Genomic DNA, 22167 nt, shown 5'->3' on the forward strand with positions numbered 1-22167 from the left:
GCACTGTGTAACAAAATCTTCAAAGTCCCATAACACTTTCCTAATTTTATCACCAAGCTCGCTGGTACTTTTGCGTAAGCGTGGAAAAATGACTGAAACTCAAAGTTGAAGATGTTCTTGCAGGTATAATAATGTTCTACACCCTTAACTAAGTGTAAACTTACGCTTAAACCTGCCTCATGATATGAACTGTTAACAATTCTGACTTTTCTGGTTACAAAACGCGTTGAACAAGGAAAACAATTGTGGAACCATAACTACTACATTGCTGCAGTTTGTGAAACTATATAGTTTCCAAATTTTGCTAGCCACTGGAGCTAGCTATGCCTGGAAGTTACTACCCACAAAATAATTCACTAGTCCGAAATTTGAATGTTGAAACTAGGTAAAAGATTACAAAAATAGATACCTAACAGCAAATCTTTAATCAGTGGCATATATTTGTAGCAAACTCTATTGTACATAATCCCTAAGCAAATGTAAATATAACAGAAATATAGGATTGTATTAATTCATAAACAGGAGACGTCCAATCTGTGAATACATGATCTTTAGTTCAGTATGTAGCTAAATGTATGTAAATTTTAGATATGTATTTAGAACCATTGTAGAAGAGTGTGTTTGGAATTGAATAATTCACATCAAGATAACAGTTTAGCCATGCAAAGCTGAGATTAACAAGCACGTTCTAGCGCGTTTTTACATGAATGGTTTGCCTTTTACGTTCTTTTCCTTTCAGAAAGAAATTGGGAATTTCAGTTTACCATACTGTGACACCATGAATAGGTTTAGTGAGGACAGAACGTTTTTTTACACAAATATTTCGTTTTCACATTCTTTTCTTTTCAAGGAGAAATTGGGGATTTCAGTTCACTATATTGTGTCCACCCTGAATGGATTTGCTGAGGACAGCGTTTTTTTACGAATATTTCGGGTTTTTTAACACTATTTTCTTCACTTTTCTTTTCAGTGAGAGATTGAGCATTAATGGTTTTCAGTTTGTTTAAGCTGAAAAAGGTTTAGAGTAGTTTTTTTACTTAGAGCAATGTTTTTGTTATACTTTGTTCCTTTTCAAGGAGGGACTGAACATTTTTATTCATAGCAATTCTTTTGCTGGACAAATGTGTTTATTTTTAAAAACCGAGTCGACACTTTTGCTTGAAAATTCCATTATTTAAAAAAAAAATACATATACTGTTTTAACCTCTATTTTTCTCTATGACGGCATGGCTCCCGTTTCATCTTTGGCAGACTCCGCGGGAACTCCGTTGGACTCCTCTGGACTCTCTTTGGCATCTTCAGGGGCTTTGCTATTTCGTGGAGCACGTGACTGGTTTCTCCCGTAGTAACCGCTCTCTCGCTTCCATTTCTGCACCTTTCCCTTTTTCTCCCGCTTGAAATAGCCACACTGGAAACATATTCAAGGGACAGTCACATGAAGCATGGGCGTAATAAATGAGGCCATGTTTATCTTTTCAAGCTGAGATTCAACACAGTACGTAATATGTTAGGAATGATTGGTTAGAAACACTTGTTAATTGTTGGTGAGTCCGCACTGCGATTTAAGCTGGATAATTCACATCACACACAACCACAGCATTGAACAATTTACAGTCCAGACAACTACAGCATTGAAGAACTTACATGCCTGAAAACTACAATGTTGGCCAATCGAAATAACCACAATGTTGAACAATTCACTGTCCAGACAACTACATCCTTGGACAATTTTCAGGCCACACAACAATGATGAACAATTTACAGGCCAGACAACTACAACGTTGGACAATTTACAGGCCAGACAACTACAATGTTCAACAAATTACAGATCATACAACTACAACGCTGGACAATCGAAATAGCCACAGCGTGGAACAATTTAAATCGAAATAACCACAATGTTGAACAAATTACTGTCCAGACAACTACAATGTTCAACACTTTACAGGCCAGACAACTACAACGTTGGACAATTTACAGGCCAGACAACTACAAACCTGGACAATTTACAATTCAAATAGCTACTGCGTGGAACAATTTAAATGGAAATAACCACAGTGTTGAACAATTTACAGGCCGGACAACTACAGCGTTGGGCGATTTATAGCCCAGACAGCTACAATGTTGAACAAATTACAGATCGGACAACTACAACGTTGGACGATTTATAGGCCAGACAACTACAATGTTGAACAATGTATAAGCCAAATAACTACAACGCCGGAGGGTATACAGACAACTATTGCGTAGAACAATGAACAGACCACACAACTTCAAGGATGAGCAGTTAACAGTCCACATAACTTCTGTCTTGAAGACAGCTATCAGGTCAGGTCAAACACCATTAGCGATGAACAAGTTCCACGCCAGGCAAGCACTACCTGCTAACTACTAATTGACAGTCAGACGACTACAAGATTGAACAATTCACAGTCCAGACAACTACAGCAATAAACACTTCACAGTCCAAACAATCATAGCAATGAACAGTTCACAGTCCATACAACTGTAACGATGAGCAATTTATTGTTCAGACAATTTACCTTCAACAGCACGATGAATATTAAGATGAGGAGGATGACGGCGCCAATGACGCTGCCGACGATGATCCAGATGTTGACTTTGCCGGGTGGATTTTCGGGGTAGATTGGCGTCATTACCTGTAAACAAAGGAACATTGAGTCGGGGTGTGTCAGATCCTGCTAAAGCATGATGACGATGATGATGATCCCCTAACAATACACTCGTCTATGTTAACCATAGTGTTAGAAAGGCTTTGTTCCTGACAGCAAACTCGGGCAACCGCCCCACTGTCACTGTCACATATTGTACCCATGTCCGAAATCGAACCTGGGTCTTTGGCTTGACGAGTGAACGCTTTAACCACTAGGCGACCCCAAAAGCCCCCGTCAAGAGAACTGGAGGAGCAGAACGTAAGGTGTGAAGGATAGTGGTGAGTCAGACAACTTGGTATCTTGAAGATACGACTGGTTTCACCCCGTGCTATGTAAGGGAGATGTACGGGAAGGTCGGGTGGGATGCCAACTGACACTCTCTTACCTTCGTCCCGACAGCCTGTCCCAAGAGAACAGGAAGGGAAGAGTACCGCCTGACCCCTCATTTCCTTCGTCTCTACAGCTTGTCCCTAGAGCACAGCAAAGGATGGCCAGAATTCCGCCTCCCCACTCTTACCTTCGCCTTGACAGCCTGTCCCAAAAGCACAGCAAAGGATTGCCAGAATACCACCTGACAGGATTCCGCCTCATCCTTTCTTATCGTGGTCTTGACAGCCTGTCCCAAGAGCACAGCAAGGGATGGGCAGGATTCCGCCTCATCCTTTCTTACCGTGGTCTTGACAGCCTGTCCCAAGAGCACAGCAGGGGATGGGCAGAATTCCGCCTCATACTTTCTTACCGTGGTCTTGACAGCCTGTCCCAAGAGCACAGCAAGGGTTGGACAGGATTCCGCCTCATACCTTCTTACCATGGTCTTGACAGCCTGTCCCAAGAGCACAGCAAGGGATGGGCAGGATTCCGCATCAGCCGTCTTACCTTCGTATTGACAGCTTGTCCCCATGGGTAGAACAGGGGGTGGTCAGGTTGGATCACGGTGGTTTCAGTGTAGTATCTCAGAAAATCAAACCCCTGGAATGATATTATAAGGTATAAATAAGGTATTTTCCTGCATTATACGGCATCGGCAATGCAACGTCATCGACCACGAACACCAACAGGCGAGGGAAACAAAACATTGATGCCTGGAAAAGTGTGTTATATTCGTTCAACGAGTGCCACGAATATTTAACAGTCTGCTCCACTAGTCACCAACTGCTTTGCACCGGGAGTGTATGTCGACGCTGTTCAACCAGCTGTTTGTCACCCCCTCGGTGTGAAGAGTGAAAACAAAATGTTACATGATAGTTTCTGAAACATCTAATTCCGTAATCGATCATAAAACGTCACATTTCACATTTCGTTATGTTTTGTGCATTTATTTCGAGATATTTAGCCATTCAACGTTCTCATTTGAACAAGAAAGGATCACCGAAGCGCTAAGGACACTGTAGGCAAGCGGACACAAGAAGATTGCCTCTAGTAACTGTTGACGTTACTAATGGTGATCAACCACATCCAGAATACCACCAATTTGAGCACGAATTTACCCACCTCGTGAAAGGGGAGTTTGCTTCCTGGGATCCAGACGGTTATGTTGACGATGGCGCTACTACCCGGGCCGAGATGATGCAAAGGACACGTGTACTCAACACACTTGAAGTCAGCACAGTCCTGTAAACCAGACAACCACAGCAACTGCTAACGTTTGGATGAGAAAGTAAGATGCTTCATGGATAACAACCTCTTTTATATCATATATGACGTAACATTTCGGTAGAGATCCATATACCGTTGTCAGGCAAGGTGATATAAGGATTTATAATGAAACGTCCCATCATATATAATGAAATATAGTAAAGAAGTTGTTATCTTATAAGTGTCTGACTTTCCTGCTTGACAACTGTTTAAGGATCTATACTGAAACGTCGCATCATATATAAGAATGAAAGATTGTTTTCTATAAACTATCTTAATTTCTCATTACTCACTTCTAAAATGATGTTCAAACAGATCGTGTTTTGGACGTTCTACAAATGACAGCAACGCGTGTACTATGATACCGATTCAAAAAGAAATTAAAACACAAAGCAAATGTAAAACAAGCTGTTTTAATTCAGTATTGCCTCCACGGAGTAAGAACCTTTCGTCGATATTAAAGACCCTGAAACATTCACTATAGTAGACACTTTGCGCAAACTGAAGTGACTGGGTTGGGTTTTGCACCGCTCTCAGTAATATTACTGCAATATCACAACGGGGGACACCAGAAATAGGTTTCACACATAGTACCCAGGCGGGGAATCGTACCCGGGCGGTCAGCGTGACGAGCGAACGCCTTAACCACTAGGCTACCGTTCCGCCCCATATTGAGGTGACTGAGTATGACAGAATGAGTAGGACAGATTTATTTTCAAGCCCCGCATGTTACAGATATGACAGAGTATGATATTAAGCCGCTTTTAGCAATATTCCATCACTATCAAGAAGGGGCTGTCAGAAATGGGTTTCATACATTAGACACAAGAAGGAATCGAACCTAGGGCTTCGGCGTGACCACTGGGCTACACCGCCGTCCAATCGAGTGCACTTTGACCAGACAAGTCATTACCATTTTGATAACAAAAACCATAAGCCAAAGCATTACCTTATGCACATGATTGCATTTGAGTGAAGTTTCGGAACATTTTCAGAGACTAAGCCTAAGTCTAGTTACCATGCGAATGACGTTTCTACCGGTGCTTCGTGAGACAGCCTGCGGTTTCTCTTTCAAACTTGAAGGTGGCATAGGAGGTAGGATGCCTGTAGTTCTCTCGACTGACTGAGTCGTAGTGGTAGTCGTGGTGGAAGATGTGGTTGTATTTTGGCCGATACCTTCACTTTCGTGGAACTGTTGACAGGCAATGATGGTTCCATCCTCTTGTATTAGCTTTGGAAAAAAGATGGGTGAATGCGTGAATTCTTCGATATACATCAGTTGAAGGCTCCATCCAACCCTGAGCTGGCAGTAATCAGATAGACTAGCACATCTCACATCGCGTACTAGTACCCTGGGATCCACACCTTTCCTATATCTCGTACTCCGTACATTTATCAGGCAGAGCATCACATCTCACATCGCGTACTAGTACCCTGAGATCCACACCTTTCCTATATCTCATACTCCGTACATTCATCAGTCATAGTCGCACATCTCACATCGAGTACTTACCCTGAGATCCACACCATTCCTATATGTCATACTCTGTACATTCATCGGTCAGAGCATCACATCTCACATCGAGTACTCACCTTGAGATCCACCCCATTTCTGTATCTCATACTCTGTACATTCATCAGTCAGAACATCACATCTCACATCGAGTCCTTACCTTCATGTCTACTGCCTCCACTAGCGCCTCCTCCTTTTGAGTGAAGTATGGAAGGTTGACAGAGACACGTGTGTGCGGCAAGAAACTGGGGCCAGCGTTCTTGATTACATATTTGTGCCCGATGGTAACCTTGGTTTTGTCCAGTTCATCCATCCGTACCAGAATCTGGTCGGGATCGGAGTTTCTGTAGTGCATAAAAAGTTATTTCTCATACGTTTGGGTTAACTTTACATATATATGTTGGTGACACGTACATTTGGGTCATAACGAAGATCAGCGACTTGTTGATAATATACGGTTTAGGAAAGTGGGGACTTCGAAAAGACTGGGGAGATTTATCGGAGTCAGTCAATGTTGATACGGTATGACGATTGTTGTATGGTATGTTTCGATTTTCATTTGTATTTTCATTATATAGATAAATAACTGACAAGAAAGTTCTAGAGACAAACACTAACAACAAGATGATTGTCAAAATTGATTGTGTACACTGATTTATCGAGCTTCTACGTTTACAAGGTGACCGTTTTTGAAAAGTTTGTTGGCGGTTGTACTTCCCGTCCAAATTTAAAGTTCAGGCTCCCCTACTTTTTGTAAAGAATATAGCAACGATATTGCTAAAGCAACTAATTGTGTCCTGTCAAGAGTATGGACACGTACAGTGGAAGTAGCCTTGCAGAAATGGATGGTTATGGTTCGAATCCCAGATTCGTCATAATTGTGAACCATGGTTTGTAAATATCGCGTGAGTATCTGTTACCAACCTTGTACACGTTTCACAACAACAAATGTTTTCTTATAGACTTCTATACTAACCTTATATTTTTTAAAAACATTATCCAGGTTATAAACAGCCAATCCATGTACACATGGGTACAGTCTGGCCTTTAAATTACAATAAAACACAATTTATGGCCAACTTGTCCAGCTAACTTTTCGAGCACTGCAGGAAGCTGAATATATTGACCCCAGTTCCGCACCAAATGTCACCTACATGAAAATATCTGTACACATAATCATAAGTCATGGGGGTAACACTGACAGCACTAAATACTTAAAATTGTGGTCAGTTTTTATTACTAGGTGTATGTGCTTTTAAAAAACCCAAACAGATTAGACAATTCCATCCAATCACAGTTGTCACATGTTTCTGTCTCTTCAGTTGTTTAAAGGTCACATGCAACGTAAAACACAACTTTGCAGATTCTGATACCTTTCGGTATTCAATTGCCAAAACAAATCATCAAAATGTCAATGCAGATGCAGGGAGGATTAAAAGATCATGAAAGTTAGTGTGCGCTGTCACTGAGACTAAATCATAGTCTCTGAATAAGAAGTTTAGACTCACTAGTGTAAATGTAGCAACTTACATCGTGTCAACTGTTCTAATCCAGATTTTGCAAAATACTCCATTCTCTTTTAAGGTACTGTTTCCACGTGAACTGACGTGTTGTAAAACGAATTCGTAACGTTGAAAAGATAATTGCCATGAGTTCAAATAATGATGAGTGAGTGAGTTTAGTATTACGCCGCACACAGCAATATTCCAGCTATATGGCGGCAGTCTGTAAATAATCGAGTTTGGACCAGACAATCCAGTGATCAACAACATGAGCATAGATCTGAGCAATTGGGAACCGATGACATGTGTCAACCAAGACAGCGAGCCTGACCACCCAATCCCGTTAGTTGCCTCTTACGACAAGCGTAGTCGCCTTTCATGGCAAACATTGGTTTCTGAAGGCTTATTCTACCTCGGGACCTCCACGGGTCTCAATTAATGATGAACCCTAAGAGAAAATATGTGAATTCTTAACAAACTTTACGCTTAAACGCCGGTGTTCACACCACGATATTTGCACATGTTTTTCAGCAATTTGATGCATGATCCAATTCATCTGCATAATGTTTGCAGTTGGTTCCCTCAAGTTAATGGAAGAATGTATCGTTGATGTAACTTCTTTAAGTGAGTCTAAACGTTTGATGGGTAGTATGCATAATTGTGATAGTAACAAATATTCCCAATTTACATTCAAAAGGAGATGGGAGATTGGGGACCTGGGGAAATCTAGACTTCATTTTAGGGATTTTGCTTTGGACGGGGTCGAGGCAGTAGGGAGAGTAATGCCATTCAGAAACAGTGAGACAAACTGTCGGTTACCCATTGATTCCTGTTTGAGCATCGACCCAGACGCGGGTAGTCAGACTGGCTTTGTTATTATCCGGCGTCGTCTCATTACTTCCGGTTTGCACTGAGACATTAAATTGCAGATGAGACATGTCCGTCCTCATACTGTCGGCACTATAGAAGACATTAAAGGCAAATTTCGCGTCGGAATACACAGGAAGAAGAACATCACACTTCAGCCGATATAGGGATGATCCGATCTCCTCAACGTCCTCATCGCAGACGACAGGTTGTTGTGGCGACGACTCTGTCGTCTGTAGCGTCACGCTCCCATTCCACGTGACATACATTACTGTAGCGAATGCGGTTTCCATGTCGTTCCTGACAGCCACGTCCAGGACCAGGCCTTTGGTCGCATTGATAACGACATCCTTGTTTAATTCCTCCCTAACAACGGCACCATCCTCGTTATTGATACGTACATAAAGGTCAAGTACGAGGTCTGACCAACACTGGTTGTCGTCTCCACATTCAAGTTGAAAAGCCACCTGGGGAAGAAGAAAAAACATCACAAGATAAACAAAAAAGTGGGAATTGTGAGTGAGTCAAAATATTCATGTTGGCTGTGTTGGCTATTACAATCGGAGAAGAGTCCTCTTCAATTACAGTAATATAATTACAGGTAAGGTGCCAACAAATTCATCAGACCTAAACCTCGACTGGTACGAATGCTAGAGTTACACTATGTCCCCACTGGCCACGGCAGCCCCGTTTCCAAGAAACGTAGTGCCCTGTGGAATTTTGCCCATTCCTCCAAAGTCATATTTTGTTAGGTCCTGTTGGCTGTCGCGGTATCAGCTGAGTCCAGGAAGCTTAGAGGTGCACTACGGTTCGGGAAGCAGTCCATTACGGATGTCATAACGTTTCCTCCTGGCCATTCCCGTTTCCGTGGATTCCCATTCGTTTCTCAAGTGTTGATCAAGGTTTTGACACTTATAGCGCGTTCTATCAAGATTTGAATCAATGGATGAAACGTGGACGCTGGCCAGCTTTAAATTTGGACCGCGTTTGTGCCCACGCGTACGTATGAAAATAGGGTCTCCCAGGCAATGGCAGCATTGTATCCTGAGACACAACATCAGCATAAAACCCACAAATGAAAACGATTTTGTGTTTGTATGTTAGCTGGGCCATACACACGGATAACTGGAGTACATCGTTCGACCATCATCAACCTGTCTTTGTCAACGCTCGAACTACATGACCTCTTCCTGACTGGTCGCCGTGTTACATGTTACAGTATAACTGTTTCTCACTCTCAAACCAAGACTTTGGTGAACTGACATTATATTTGTGACCCATTACTTTAGATTTGACTCCGTTGCATTAAACATGAATCCTCCATTGTGAATCATTGTATCTTGCCCTTGTTTTTGCTCAATACAAAATATTGAAAATTTTCTCAGAATTATATTTTGGTGGTTCTGAGGGGACGTCTTATACCTTTTGTCACGACAAATTTTTAACCATAACAAAGAAGACCGCCATCACCTGCAGAGAGGGAATGCCAGAGAACCCAACCTGCCGTATCTCTCCTGCCCTGTAAATCGTCAAACGACTGGATGCGTCGTGATGGAACAGGGCGAATAGGCCACCATACAACCCAGCTTACTGTGAGAACCGTGCCCAAACGGGCAAAACGGGTGAAACAACAGTGGAAAAACGCCAGACAAACGTGGGCGAAAGTGACAAAACTGAGAAGGCCCGTGAGATGCCGATGAACACACACGCCTCACACGTCCCACTACGGGCCGCCTTTAAGTCTTCTTACAACCTATGATTATAGTCTGTGCGTGTGGTCACGTTTTGTTGCGTCCTCGCCATTTTACAGCGGCCTTCTAGGTTTCTCTCTATTAGCGGCACTGACGTAGCAAATGTTTGAACAATATATTATGAAAATCTGGCATGGCATTCAGGGCAATCATGGACTGTCACGTTGTCTCACTAAATTAAAGTGGTCATCCGTTCTAAACCAAATGTTTCAAAAACATTCTATAGTATACATTCAAAGTTACTGTTTCGACATGAAAATCGGCGAATTCTTGTCATAACTTTACACAGAAACGATGCTGTTCACGTGCACGATATTTGTGTCTCAGCAGTTTGATGTATGATCCTCATAGTGTTCATTTCCATAAGGTTTGCAGTTGGTTCCCCAGAGATAATGGAGAAAATTCATCGTCGATGTAACCACGTATATATACGTAACATATAGTGAGTGCTTCAAGTGAGTCTAAACTTTTGCTGGCAAGTGTCGCTGGGAACTTACAAACTTATTTGTTCTTTTATCAGGTCTGTGCTGGTGGTAGAAAGAGATTTGGTTTTCCATTAAGTACATTAAATTGCCATAAGCTACTCACATCCTTTACAAGTTTGTTGGGTCGTGACTGGTTGGTGACTGGCTGGATGTCGGAATTGGGATCCGCTGGCTGTGAGAGTTGGTACGTCGTCTCCACACGGACCACAGTGAACGGGTCTTTATCTGCTCGATCCTACAAAGATCCATACGAAACTGATAATAAAAAATTATTTGTGATGAGAATGTAAATTAAAGCATTTGGAAGTGGTTTAAAGTATTAAAGAGTTTTGCGCAGTTTGAATGGCTATGTTTACAAATTTGCCTCTGTACGGAGATAACATTGCATGATCGTATGTGCAGGGGACAAAACAAACAAAACATAAAGAGATTTAACTTACAAGTGTTTAGTAAAAAAAACAACAACAAAAAACATACAGACATGATTATCGATAATTATATGCAATAAGATGTTGTGTGGTTTGTGATGATAATAAGCTCCTAATGCCATGAGCTAAGATTTGTTACAATAAATTCAAAATGGACATGGGTTGTAGAATATGTTATATACATTTTTCATTTCTCATAAACAACCGTAATGCAAAACACACCGTTTCACATCAAACTGAAATAAGTGAGCATGGTCGATTGACAGGTAGTAACCTGGGATTTGATCCAAATGTCCTTTTCAAATCATCTTTCATTTTCAACAGCGGATGATACTGAAACAAGCTGCACGTAACTTACATTTACGCTGATAGCTTGAAACTCCCGGCACGCCCCTGTTTGGCTGTTTGCAATTATTACATCAGATATGAAGCCCACATAACCCTGTGTGGACTTCATTAATATACGTTTTTGTGCGTTGCCTTTTAGTGTATCCATGGAAAGATCGAAAGCAAACCCTGAAAAACACGTAAAGAGTTATACAAAATGGGGCATGTGACAGACACGTGCGTGCAACATTAACACAAATGGGGCCTATGACACATGCAAAAATATCATTAAAGCCTGGAGCGATATGAGACACACACACGTGAAGCGTTACATCAAATGGGATATATGGCATTTACCCGAGCAGCGTTACATCAAATGGGGTATACGATACATACCCGTGTAGCTTTACACCAAATGGGGTACATGACATATACACGTGTAGCGTTACACCAAATAGAGTATATGAGACAAATATGTGAGGCTGTATAAGACATATGCATGTAGTGAGTGAACTTCAGTGTACAGCCCATGAACTTCCATGCAAGTCTAGAAAATTGTGGGAAGTCTACATTTTCAAATGAAGGAAGTCTCAGGGTTCCATCTCATTATACTTTATTTATTTTTTTACTATGAACTATTTTCAGTAAAATATGTTCATCTCGGAGACTAGTTGTTAGTCTTTTGATTACACTGCTTTTGGCAATATTCCAGCAATATCACAGCTGGGGACAACAAAAACTGGGCTTCACATACTGTACCCATGTGCGGAATTGAACCTGGGTGTTCGGCGTGATGAACGAACGCTTAAAGTACTTGACTACCCTACACCCCTTATAAATATACTGCTAACTATTGTCATTTGAAAACAGAGCCTTACTGAGGCTTGAAGGAAGGCTGACTCCGGTGTAGTGGAAACAGATCCGCAACAAGAAACATCTGTCAGCGTTAGTCCCCGCTGGACAATTGGACCTGTCCTTGATGACAAGCTGGGGTTCAGTCGTGACGTTGGCGTGAAGGTCAACTATGGGCTTCGTTCTGAGAATGACAGCAGAATCCGAGAGGTATGCCCCGACAGCGATATCTGCAAGTAGTGGATAATCAAGTTATGTCGAATATTTCTGTGAATCGGAGTGGGATGTTTACAGAAAATATGTTCACAGATCATCGTCTGAAACAGTAATGTGAAAAAGAAGCTTAAAACACATTTGATACTATACAGTTCTATACCACACTGCCTTTCCCAAACCCCCAAAACATGGCAGTACGCGGAACTGCATCTAACTGTATGACACTACACGGAAGTACATCCAAATGTATGACACATGTATGACACTACAAGGAACTGCATCCAACTGTATGACTCTACACTTGACTGCATCTAACTGCATGACACTACAAGAGACGACATCCATCTGTACCCGGATAGTCGTTGCCGTCCACGTCGGCAGGTTTGGATATACTCCAACCAAAAGACGTCACTGTCTCTGTGTCGTTGATGTCGCGGCCTCCAATTCTCTGCATCGGCTCGGCGCTCACCCCTCCTTCCCCTCCGTGGTAGATGTATACCGCCCCGCGTCCTTCATCCTCGTATGGGGCTCCAACAGCAACATCTGGAAGATAGTAGCGGCACACACCTGAGATGTACAGCCACCGATTGTGTGTCAAAAGCTACCAGTGACAGTTCCCATGTCACTTCAATAACCACCAGAATTTTATGTCACCATGGATAGTGGGGACTGTGGCAAAGTCACATCAACAAACACCACTGGTTAGGTTTCACTGACAATGACACTACCAGTCTCACGCAAACCGTGAAGATCAGGGCTACGTTGATCTTCAATAACCCATGATTGTCGTCTGCTTCAATGACGTTTTTCACGCATGTTATTGTATCCCAGTAGTCTCGATCGATGCTCATGCTGTTGAACACAGGATTTTCTGCTCTAGATCCGATTATTTACAGCCTGACAAACAGCAGACTGGATTGTGTGAAGGCTCAGTTCAATATCTCCAAGTTTACTAATGACAGTTTCAGACTCACCTGCATAACCATCACCGTTGATGTCTCCAAGGTTACTGATGGAAGTTCCAAATCTGGCTCCGTGTTCATTGTTGCCCTTGAGAACCGAGCTCCGTGTCAATATCCGCTGTACAATCAGAAAACAACGGAGTTCAGGTTTGCATGAAAAATACGTGAAACCAGAAGGTGATATAGGCCACATTTAATCTGGTGTAGTCTAGTGGTTAAAGCGTTCGCTCGTCACGCTGAAACCCCGGGTTCGAATATCCACATTGGTACAATGTGTGAAGCCCATTTCTGATAACCCCTGCAGTGATATATTGCTGAAATGTTGCTGATATATTGGTGTAATATGCAACTCACTTCCTACCTCCCACATTTCTTCACTCACTCTATTTATCTAATGGTGGCCAAGGGGATACCCAACTACTGCCATACGTTTCGTAATCTAAAAATAAGTAATTAGATACAGCTCCGAGGAGCGATGTTGTGCCACATGGATTATTGCCATAAACGGTGACTATGTTTTCGTAAGAGGCGACTAACGGGATCTGGTGATCAGACTCGCTGACTTGGTTGACACATGTCATCGGTTCCCAGTTTGATGCTCAAGCTGTTGGTCACTGGACTGTCTGGTCCAGACTCAATTATTTACAGACCGCCGCGATATAGCTGGACGATTGCCGAGCGTGGCGTGAAACTAAACTCACTCACTACATGGATGATAATGCGACCTAGTGTTTTGGTTCCAGACTATTGTCTTTGAGAACTTCCTGTTTGTGCTTGGTGTTTACACTAGTTCCTTGACACAGAGTAATGAAAGTCTGGAAGCTGACGTCTGCTGGCAATATCTGGAACTACCAAGGGCGGCGCAGTGTGTGGCCTTTTAGCATAGGGATGGGCTCCACGTAAAAGCTTCCTCACACGGAACTGAGATTCTAGAGGTCTGAGGAAAACTGATCCACTGTCTTAGCTCGGTTTCGACCAGACAACCGACCAAGTGATCATGTGAACGTGTCGCTGAGTGTGTGTGTCAGGATTTAGCAAAATTCCGGCAATATGGTGGGGACACCAGCAATGGGCTCACAGATAGCAGTGTATGAAATAAGCCAAAACCCCTAGATGTTCTACGACAGACGCCGCATTGACAGTATAAATTATATAAAAACAAGAAATGAAACCAAATAAATCCCAGCTGATCAATTACAAAGGCGATTGCACAGAGATTACTGGACGTTAATTGAAAAAAATAAAAATACAGATTATATTAAGCTGTCACAATGGCCGCATGCTATGCATAGTGAAAACTAATAAGGAAACACCAAACCTCTCCGTTTGCATTGACCAGGTTCAAGTAGACAAACACTCTCCCTTCATCCATGTAAATCTTCTTGCTGTAGTCGCTGCCGTCGTTGTCGTCGGTGAAGAACGGAGCCCCGACAAGCAGGTCGTCGTGCTCGTCACCATTTACATCCGCCGTACACAGGGTGGCACCGAAGTAAGCTCCAGTCTGAAATCATTGTAAACTAACTTTGTGAGTTTGAGTAAGAGAAAGTGAGTGGGTAGGTGGGTGATTAGGTGAGTGAGTGGGAGGGTGGAAAGGTGTGTGAGTGAGTGAGATAACGTAGACATGAATTCGATGTTAGCCTTAAATGCTGTGCATTCTGCCTCGTCAAAATAGATGTTGACAATGCATGGATTTCGTTCACGTTTGTTTGTATGTAATTTATACACAGAGAGGGAGTGAGTGAGTGACCCCGACACACGGTATTACTACAAGGGGAATAAGATAATTGAGGAGCCAAGAGAGGACACAAGACGAGATGAACGAAGTGCAGATGCTAACGTCAGACAGGAAGGAGAACATCGCAAGGATCAGAGACCCGGACGTCAGCTGAGATCCACCTCCCGGACCTCAGGGAGAAGACAGACTCGATAGGGGTGTGGCCAGGGCCAAGTCAGAGATGACTGTAGGGCGCTTCCCCCAGATGTGGGTAAACATCCTGATGAGAACTCTGAAAGCTCTCTGGACTTCCTTTTCTGGAATATTTCTGCACTTTCACCAAAATTACAGGATATGGACTTTGTCAATTACATTAAAACATTCGATATCGTTGGCTTTACCGAGACATGGAGCAATGCTTCTATTCTAAGATTAGAAGATATATTTACAGATTATGTGCCTATCTGTAAAGATGCAGATAGAATCTCAACAAGTGGTAGACTCTCTGGAGGGACAGTGGTTTTAATTTGAAAATATTTAAGTTAATACATAAAATCGTCAAAAGTTACAGAAAATACTATCTTCATTCCTTTTGATAAGTCACCTTTCGGGCTTGATCTAGATATAATTTATGCATGTGTCTATATCCACCCAGAGGGCTCAACATGGTATGAGGAATTTAGCCCACAATGTGAAAGAGAAATGATTAGATGTATTGACTACTTTACCTGATGTGTATGTACTATGTGGAGGAGATTTCAACTCTAGAACCGGTACTAAACCTGATTTTGTGGAAGATGATATAATTGAGTACACTGAGCATGGTAATTCTATGTGGGACTTCATATTTGATTACTTTAATCTAGAACGTTCTTCATCCGATAAAGTTGTAAATAAAATGTTGTAATTTGCACACGACTCGAATGACTAGGAGTAACTATAACAATAACATAAAACGCAAAACCGAAAAATCCTTCATCTTTGTCTGAGATAATAAATAACTGCAACAATTTAGAGATAATCTACACTCAGATCCTGTACAAGAACTGCTAGATAAATTCCTAGATACGGCATTATCTGACACGGATGAGAGTATTGGTTATATCACTGACGATAAATGTTTAGCAACCTCAGATATGAGAAGACAAACGGGTAAACCATTAAAAGAGAACTTTAACAACTGGTTTGATAGTGAATGCGAAAGTTTAAAGAAAGATAGATGTAAATCACTAAATAACTTTCGAAAAAACAAGGACAGGAAATCTTTAGACGAATACCACAAAACTAGGAATAAATACCCAGCAACGTGCAAACAAAAACGAAAAGAATATGTTGAATCTAAACGAAAACGTTTGGAAGACAGCATCAATGATTCATAGCAGTTCTGGTTGGAGTTTTAATCCGAAAAAGACTGCAAATTGTATACATATTGAAGAATGGTATAAACATTGTGAAAATCTGTTTGCCTCTCCAGATGAGGACTCCGACTCCCACTATTACCACGAAGCACCTGAAAGCAATTGTAATATACCATTTGTAAATCAGATTTTAGATGCACCCATAACTAGGGATGAGATACTTGAAAACATTCAACATCTGAAATGTAATAAATCCCCTGGTATTGATAATACTATTTCTGAATTCTTTAAGACTTCAGCGGATATATTAATACCATACTTGGAACTAATACTTAATGTTATACTCGAGGGTAGTATTTTCCCTCAATCTTGGTCAGTTGGTGTTATAGTCCCCATTCACAAACAAGGGGATGTAAATAATATGAATAATTATAGAGGGATTACCCTCCTTAGCATATTTAGCAAATTATTTACTTATATCGTTAATAAAAGACTCGTACTGTAGACAGATACTCTGGATAAAATAAATGAAGAGCTAGCGGGATTCAGGGAGGGATACTCGACAGTTGACAATATATTTATTCTCCAAACAACTGTTACACTACAAAAATATTAAGTACTGAAGGTGGCAAATTCTATGCTCCTTTTGTAGATTTCTCGAAAGCATTTGACTCGGTAATTAGAAATAAACTATGGAATCTTTTACGTTTACAAGCCATTTGGGAGTAAGACAGGGCTGTATCTTAAGTCCTTTTTAGTTCAGTTTCTTTATAAATGAATTAGCCAATCAAATTCACAAAAACTGCAATAATGTCATCCACCTACACACGGATGTTACTCAACTGTTTTGGCGTCTATTTACAGATGACATTATATTATTTTCCAGTACTATTAATGGCCTACAGAGAGAAATTGACGAATTAGAGAATCACTGCCATAATTGGAAACTAAGTGTAAACATGGATAAGACGAAAGTGGTAGTTTTCAAAAATGGTGGCAAAATATCGGGTAAAGAAACTTGGTTTTTTAAAGGAGAACGCTTAGAAATAACACCGTTCTATAAATATTTAGGTGTTTACTTCACCCAAACCCTGTCATGGAACGGACACACAGGCAGCCGTACAAGCACAGAAGGTTTTTGTTTCGATCTACAAATCGCTTTTCTTGTCAAGTGTTGTTATGTTGTAAAGGAGAACATGGGAAGCAGACGGTGGATGTCACGAATGGGATGGGCAGTGATAGTCACATCAAAATTTACAATTTCGCACCCAGGAACGACATCTGAATTAAATTGTGATGCTTTGGTTTAATGCATCTGTATTGAATGAGACGTACATCAATGTCACTTTTGTTTTAACTTGTAACTTTTAATTGCATCGTACCTGTATTGTACTGGCCGTTGATTATTGGCTTGCATACATTCATAAATAAACCTGTGATTAATATAATTAATGTTTTGTTTTGTTAAATTAATAAAGAAAATCATTATCAGCTTTTACTCGGCTCACTCTAAATCGGACAAGAAATGTCTCTGTGCAAGTATTTGTGATTGAGGTGTTTTCAGTATTCAAATTCACGAAAACTGCAATCATGGCATTCAACTACACCCCGATATTACGTATTTGGTTTTGCTTCTATTTGCAGATGATATCATATTATTTTCCAGTACTGTTAATGGCCTGCAGAGAGAAATCGATGAATTAGAGGATTATTGTGATAATTGGTAATTAAGTGTAAACATGGATAAGGCGAAAGTGGTAGTTTTTAAAAATGGTGGCAAAAGATCGGGTGAAAAACATGTTTTTTCAAAGGAGAACGTTTAGAAATAACACCGTTCTATAAATATTTAGGTGCTTACTTCACCAAAACCCTGTCATGGAATAGACACACTACACGGACAGCCACACAGGCGTAGAAGTTTTTTCTGTCGATTTATAAGCAGTTAAATGCTATAGGAAATGTTGCATCCGAGCCGCTTTTTAAAATATTTGATGTCAAAATAAGCCCAATATTACTGTATGGATGTGAAGTCTGGAGCTTACAATATTTCGATGTAATAGAAAAAGTTCATTTGTATGTCTGTAAAACATTTCTTGGCGTTAAGACAAGTACATCTAGTGCTATGGTTTACGGTAAATGTGGTAGATTCACATTGCACATATTTTCTCAAGTTAAAATACTGACTACGATTGTTAAACATGCCTGCACATAGATTTCCCAAGTGTTGCAATATGATGATAGTTTACGACACTAATGGAAAAACTAATTGAGTAACGAATATTAAAACATTGCTGTTTCAAACGGGGTTTGGCAACGCATGGTATGATCAAAACGTCAACTGCTACGTCAACTGAGTGGTACCTCTCTAAGAAAACAGTAAAGAAGTTCCGAGTTACACTATCGCCTTTTCGATGCACGTCGCATGATATATGCTAATATTAATCCACAGGACAGAATATGCCAACTATGCGATTTGAACAATGTCGAGGATGAATACCACTTCCTTCTTGTTTGTCCGCTGTACTCCTATCTCAGAAGGAAATATTTACCAATTCATTCTTACAGATACCCAAACGTTATTAAATTTATTTCATTATTGTCATGTACAAACAGTATAATACTTCAGAACTTATCAATGTTTATATACCATGCATCATTGCAAAGAAAGAAACAGAATAATATCTGAAAATGTACACATTATCACTCGGGAGAACATTTATGTATGAATGTTTTGATTGCAAATGTATAGCTGTAGATACCTGTGTGGGTTTGGTATTAAAGATATCGTTATAACACAAGCGCACTTCCTCCACTGCTGAGTGTGGCGTAAAAGTAAACTCACTCACTCACGCACTTCCCCCGACACATCGGTGACGCTTTCCGCAGTACACCTTACCTTCTCGCCTTCCAGGGTCTGAACCTCAGAAAGTTTGTTTATTGACTTGATGTATATTATTATCTGAAAAATAAAGAAAAGGTGTCACTCACTATTGGCCATATTTTCGTTATGGTTGAGTATTAAGTGGGACCAAGACTTGGACAAGGTTTGGTCAGCCCACGGGGTAGTGGTCATGGTCCGGGGTAGAATAGGCCTTCAGGAACCCATGCTTGCCATAAAAGGCGACTATGCTTGTCGTAAGAGGTGACCAACGGGATCGGGTGGTCAGGCTCGCTGACTTGGTTGACACATGTTATCGATTCGATGTTCGATGGTTCGACCAGTGGATTGTCTGGTCCAGACTCGATTAAATACAGACCGCCGCCATATAGTTGGAATATTGCTGAGTGCGGCGTAAAATTAACCTCACTCACTCACCTTGTCTCAGCCTTGGGTGAGTTTGTGGTTTATACTGCATTAGGGGATGGGCGGTATAGCGGTAAGGGTAGGTTAGGTAGGGTTAACGGTAGTTGTAGGTCTAGGATAATGAATAGGGGTAGGGCAAGGGGTAGGGATCGAGTGCGGATAGGGATAGGGGAAAGTGTAGCGATAGGGTAGGAGTAGGGTATGAGTAGGGATAAGGATGGAGTCCGGATAGGGTATGATAAGGTTAATGGTAGAGATAGGGTTGCGATTGGGGTAAGGATAGGGGTAGGGACAGGGATAAGGATGGGGTAGGTATAGTATTGGATCCCCGTCCGCGTCATAGCTAAAAGCGTTACAATATGGCACATGTTGGCCGCTGACTGGCACGCGGCATTAATAGTTACAACAGGGACTGGTCGGCTCAGAGTCAGTACTCATGCTTAATAATTAACTACAGTTTGTTCAGCTTGACATGAGCTATTGTGCGCATGCATGGCCCGGTAGGACTACTGACACAAACGGCAGGTCGAATTAACTTCATTAAATAGGGGAGCAGAAAATGTTGAAAGAGGACCTTGCCTCGACTATTCGAACATGTTGAAAATTAAGTGACAAAGGTGCACCCCTTCACAATAATAGACCCAACCATCAGTGCCACGGTCACGCAATGCGTCATTATTTACTTGATCAGGTCAGCTTACGTTTGGACTTGTACAAACAGCCACACATCGTTTTCTGTTATACTCATTTAAATACAAGTGATATAGTATCTGACTCTTACTTTGACCATCTCTGCACGAGGGGCACCTGCGGCGAAACATGGGTCTCCTTTTCCACACAAGGTCCCCGTTGCCACGGAGTAGCCTGTTGAGTAGGTAGTTCCCATGGTTACAAATCACGTCATGGAGAATAAATAAAATAGATTGTCACACATTTTTTGAAAGCGACCAAACCATGCATTACTGGCATTGTGATGTTTCAACTGTTTAGAGGAAAGTTTGTAAATTTGTTACACGTTTCATTTCCAGACTAAACACTGCGGAATACTTGTCGAGTCCCATCACTTGTCAGTTTACCAATGTGTGTTCTAACAGCCATAAACACTGCAGAATACTTGTCAAGTCCTATCATTTATCAGTTTACCAAGCTATATTCTAACAGCCATAAACACTGCAGAATACTTGACAGGTCCTATCACTTGTCAGTTTACCAATGTGTTTTCTAACAGTCATAAACACTGCAGAATACTTGTCAAGTCCTATCACTTGTCAGTTTACCAAGGTGTGTTCTAACAGTCATAAACACTGCAGAATACTAGTCGAGTCCTATCACTTGTCAGTTTACCAAGGTGTGTTCTAACAGCCATAAACACTGCAGAATACTAGTCGAGTCCTATCACTTGTCAGTTTACCAAGGTGTTTTCTAACAGTCATAAACACTGCAGAATACTAGTCGAGTCCTATCACTTGTCAGTTTATCAAGGTGTGTTCTAACAGCCATAAACACTGCAGAATACTTGTCAAGTCCTATCACTTGTCAGTTTACCAAGGTGTTTTCTAACAGTCATAAACACTGCAGAATACTTGTCAAGTCCTATCACTTGTCAGTTTACCAAGGTGTGTTCTAACAGCCAAAAAACACTGCAGAATACTTGTCAAGTCCTATCACTTGTCAGCTTACCTAGATAAGAGTAATCAGGAACTATGAAGGGAATATCAAATCTCTGTACAGGTGAAAAGATGCTATTCTTCAGCATTACTACACCCCCTGTGGAAAAACCAACAGTTCTTATAATGTGAGTGGGTATATGGAGTTTATAAACAACATGCTAATATAAGACACTCATAAGTCATATGAGAATGTGTTTTGGAGATTTGAATTTGTTGGTGTGAACTTCAGTTCAGGTTTGTCCTGCTCATGGTAGTGAGTAAGGACAGTTGTCTACTTTCATCAGAGTTCGATACATATAATACTTTCATCAGAGTTCGATACATATAATACTTTCATCAGAGTTCGATACATATAATACTTTCATCAGAGTTCGATACATATAATACTTTCATCAGAGTTCGATACATATAATACTTTCATCAGAGTTCGATACATGTAATACTTTCATCAGAGTTCGATACATATAATACTTTCATCAGAGTTCGATACATATAATACTTTCATCAGAGTTCGATACATGTAATACTTTCATCAGAGTTCGATACATGTAATACTTTCATCAGGGGCATTTTCTACTTTCATCAGATACTTTTTGTAGCTTCTTCAGAGACAATTTCGTCTTTCATCAGAGAAATTTTCTATTTTCGTCAGAGACATGTTCTACTTACAAAAGAGACATTTTCAGCTTTTATCAAAGACGTTTTCAGTGAGAGTGAGTTTAGTTTTATGCCGCACTCAGCAATATTCCAACTATATGGCGGCGGTCTGTAAATAATCGAGTCTGGGCCAGACAACACAGTGATCAACAACATGAGCATCGATCTGCGCAATTATTGGGAACCGATGACATGTGTCAACCAAATCAGCGAGTCTGCCCACCCGATCCCGTTAGTCGCCTCTTACGACA

At 41.0% G+C, this 22167-nt stretch overlaps 1 protein-coding gene across 1 annotated transcript in view; it reads right to left on the minus strand.

Moving 5' to 3' along the window:
- Positions 1-406: 406 nt before the first annotated feature.
- Positions 407-22167, minus strand: part of LOC137256589 (integrin alpha-4-like) — a 30732-nt gene continuing 8971 nt past the window's right edge. Inside the window, exons 6-21 of the mRNA XM_067794464.1 lie at positions 21270-21356; positions 20371-20453; positions 19182-19244; positions 14532-14714; positions 13226-13331; positions 12603-12794; positions 12062-12265; positions 11215-11372; positions 10532-10663; positions 8145-8659; positions 5984-6167; positions 5329-5541; positions 4167-4286; positions 3552-3644; positions 2544-2660; positions 407-1408 (exon numbers count right to left, since the gene is read on the minus strand). Of these exons, the coding sequence (XP_067650565.1) occupies positions 1217-1408; positions 2544-2660; positions 3552-3644; positions 4167-4286; positions 5329-5541; positions 5984-6167; positions 8145-8659; positions 10532-10663; positions 11215-11372; positions 12062-12265; positions 12603-12794; positions 13226-13331; positions 14532-14714; positions 19182-19244; positions 20371-20453; positions 21270-21356 (2642 nt within the window). The 3' untranslated portion in view covers positions 407-1216. The remainder of the gene's footprint in view (positions 1409-2543; positions 2661-3551; positions 3645-4166; positions 4287-5328; positions 5542-5983; positions 6168-8144; positions 8660-10531; positions 10664-11214; positions 11373-12061; positions 12266-12602; positions 12795-13225; positions 13332-14531; positions 14715-19181; positions 19245-20370; positions 20454-21269; positions 21357-22167) is intronic.

Source organism: Haliotis asinina, chromosome 11 (genome assembly GCF_037392515.1).
Source record: "Haliotis asinina isolate JCU_RB_2024 chromosome 11, JCU_Hal_asi_v2, whole genome shotgun sequence".
In the NCBI taxonomy this organism is placed as follows: Eukaryota; Metazoa; Mollusca; class Gastropoda; order Lepetellida; family Haliotidae; genus Haliotis; species Haliotis asinina.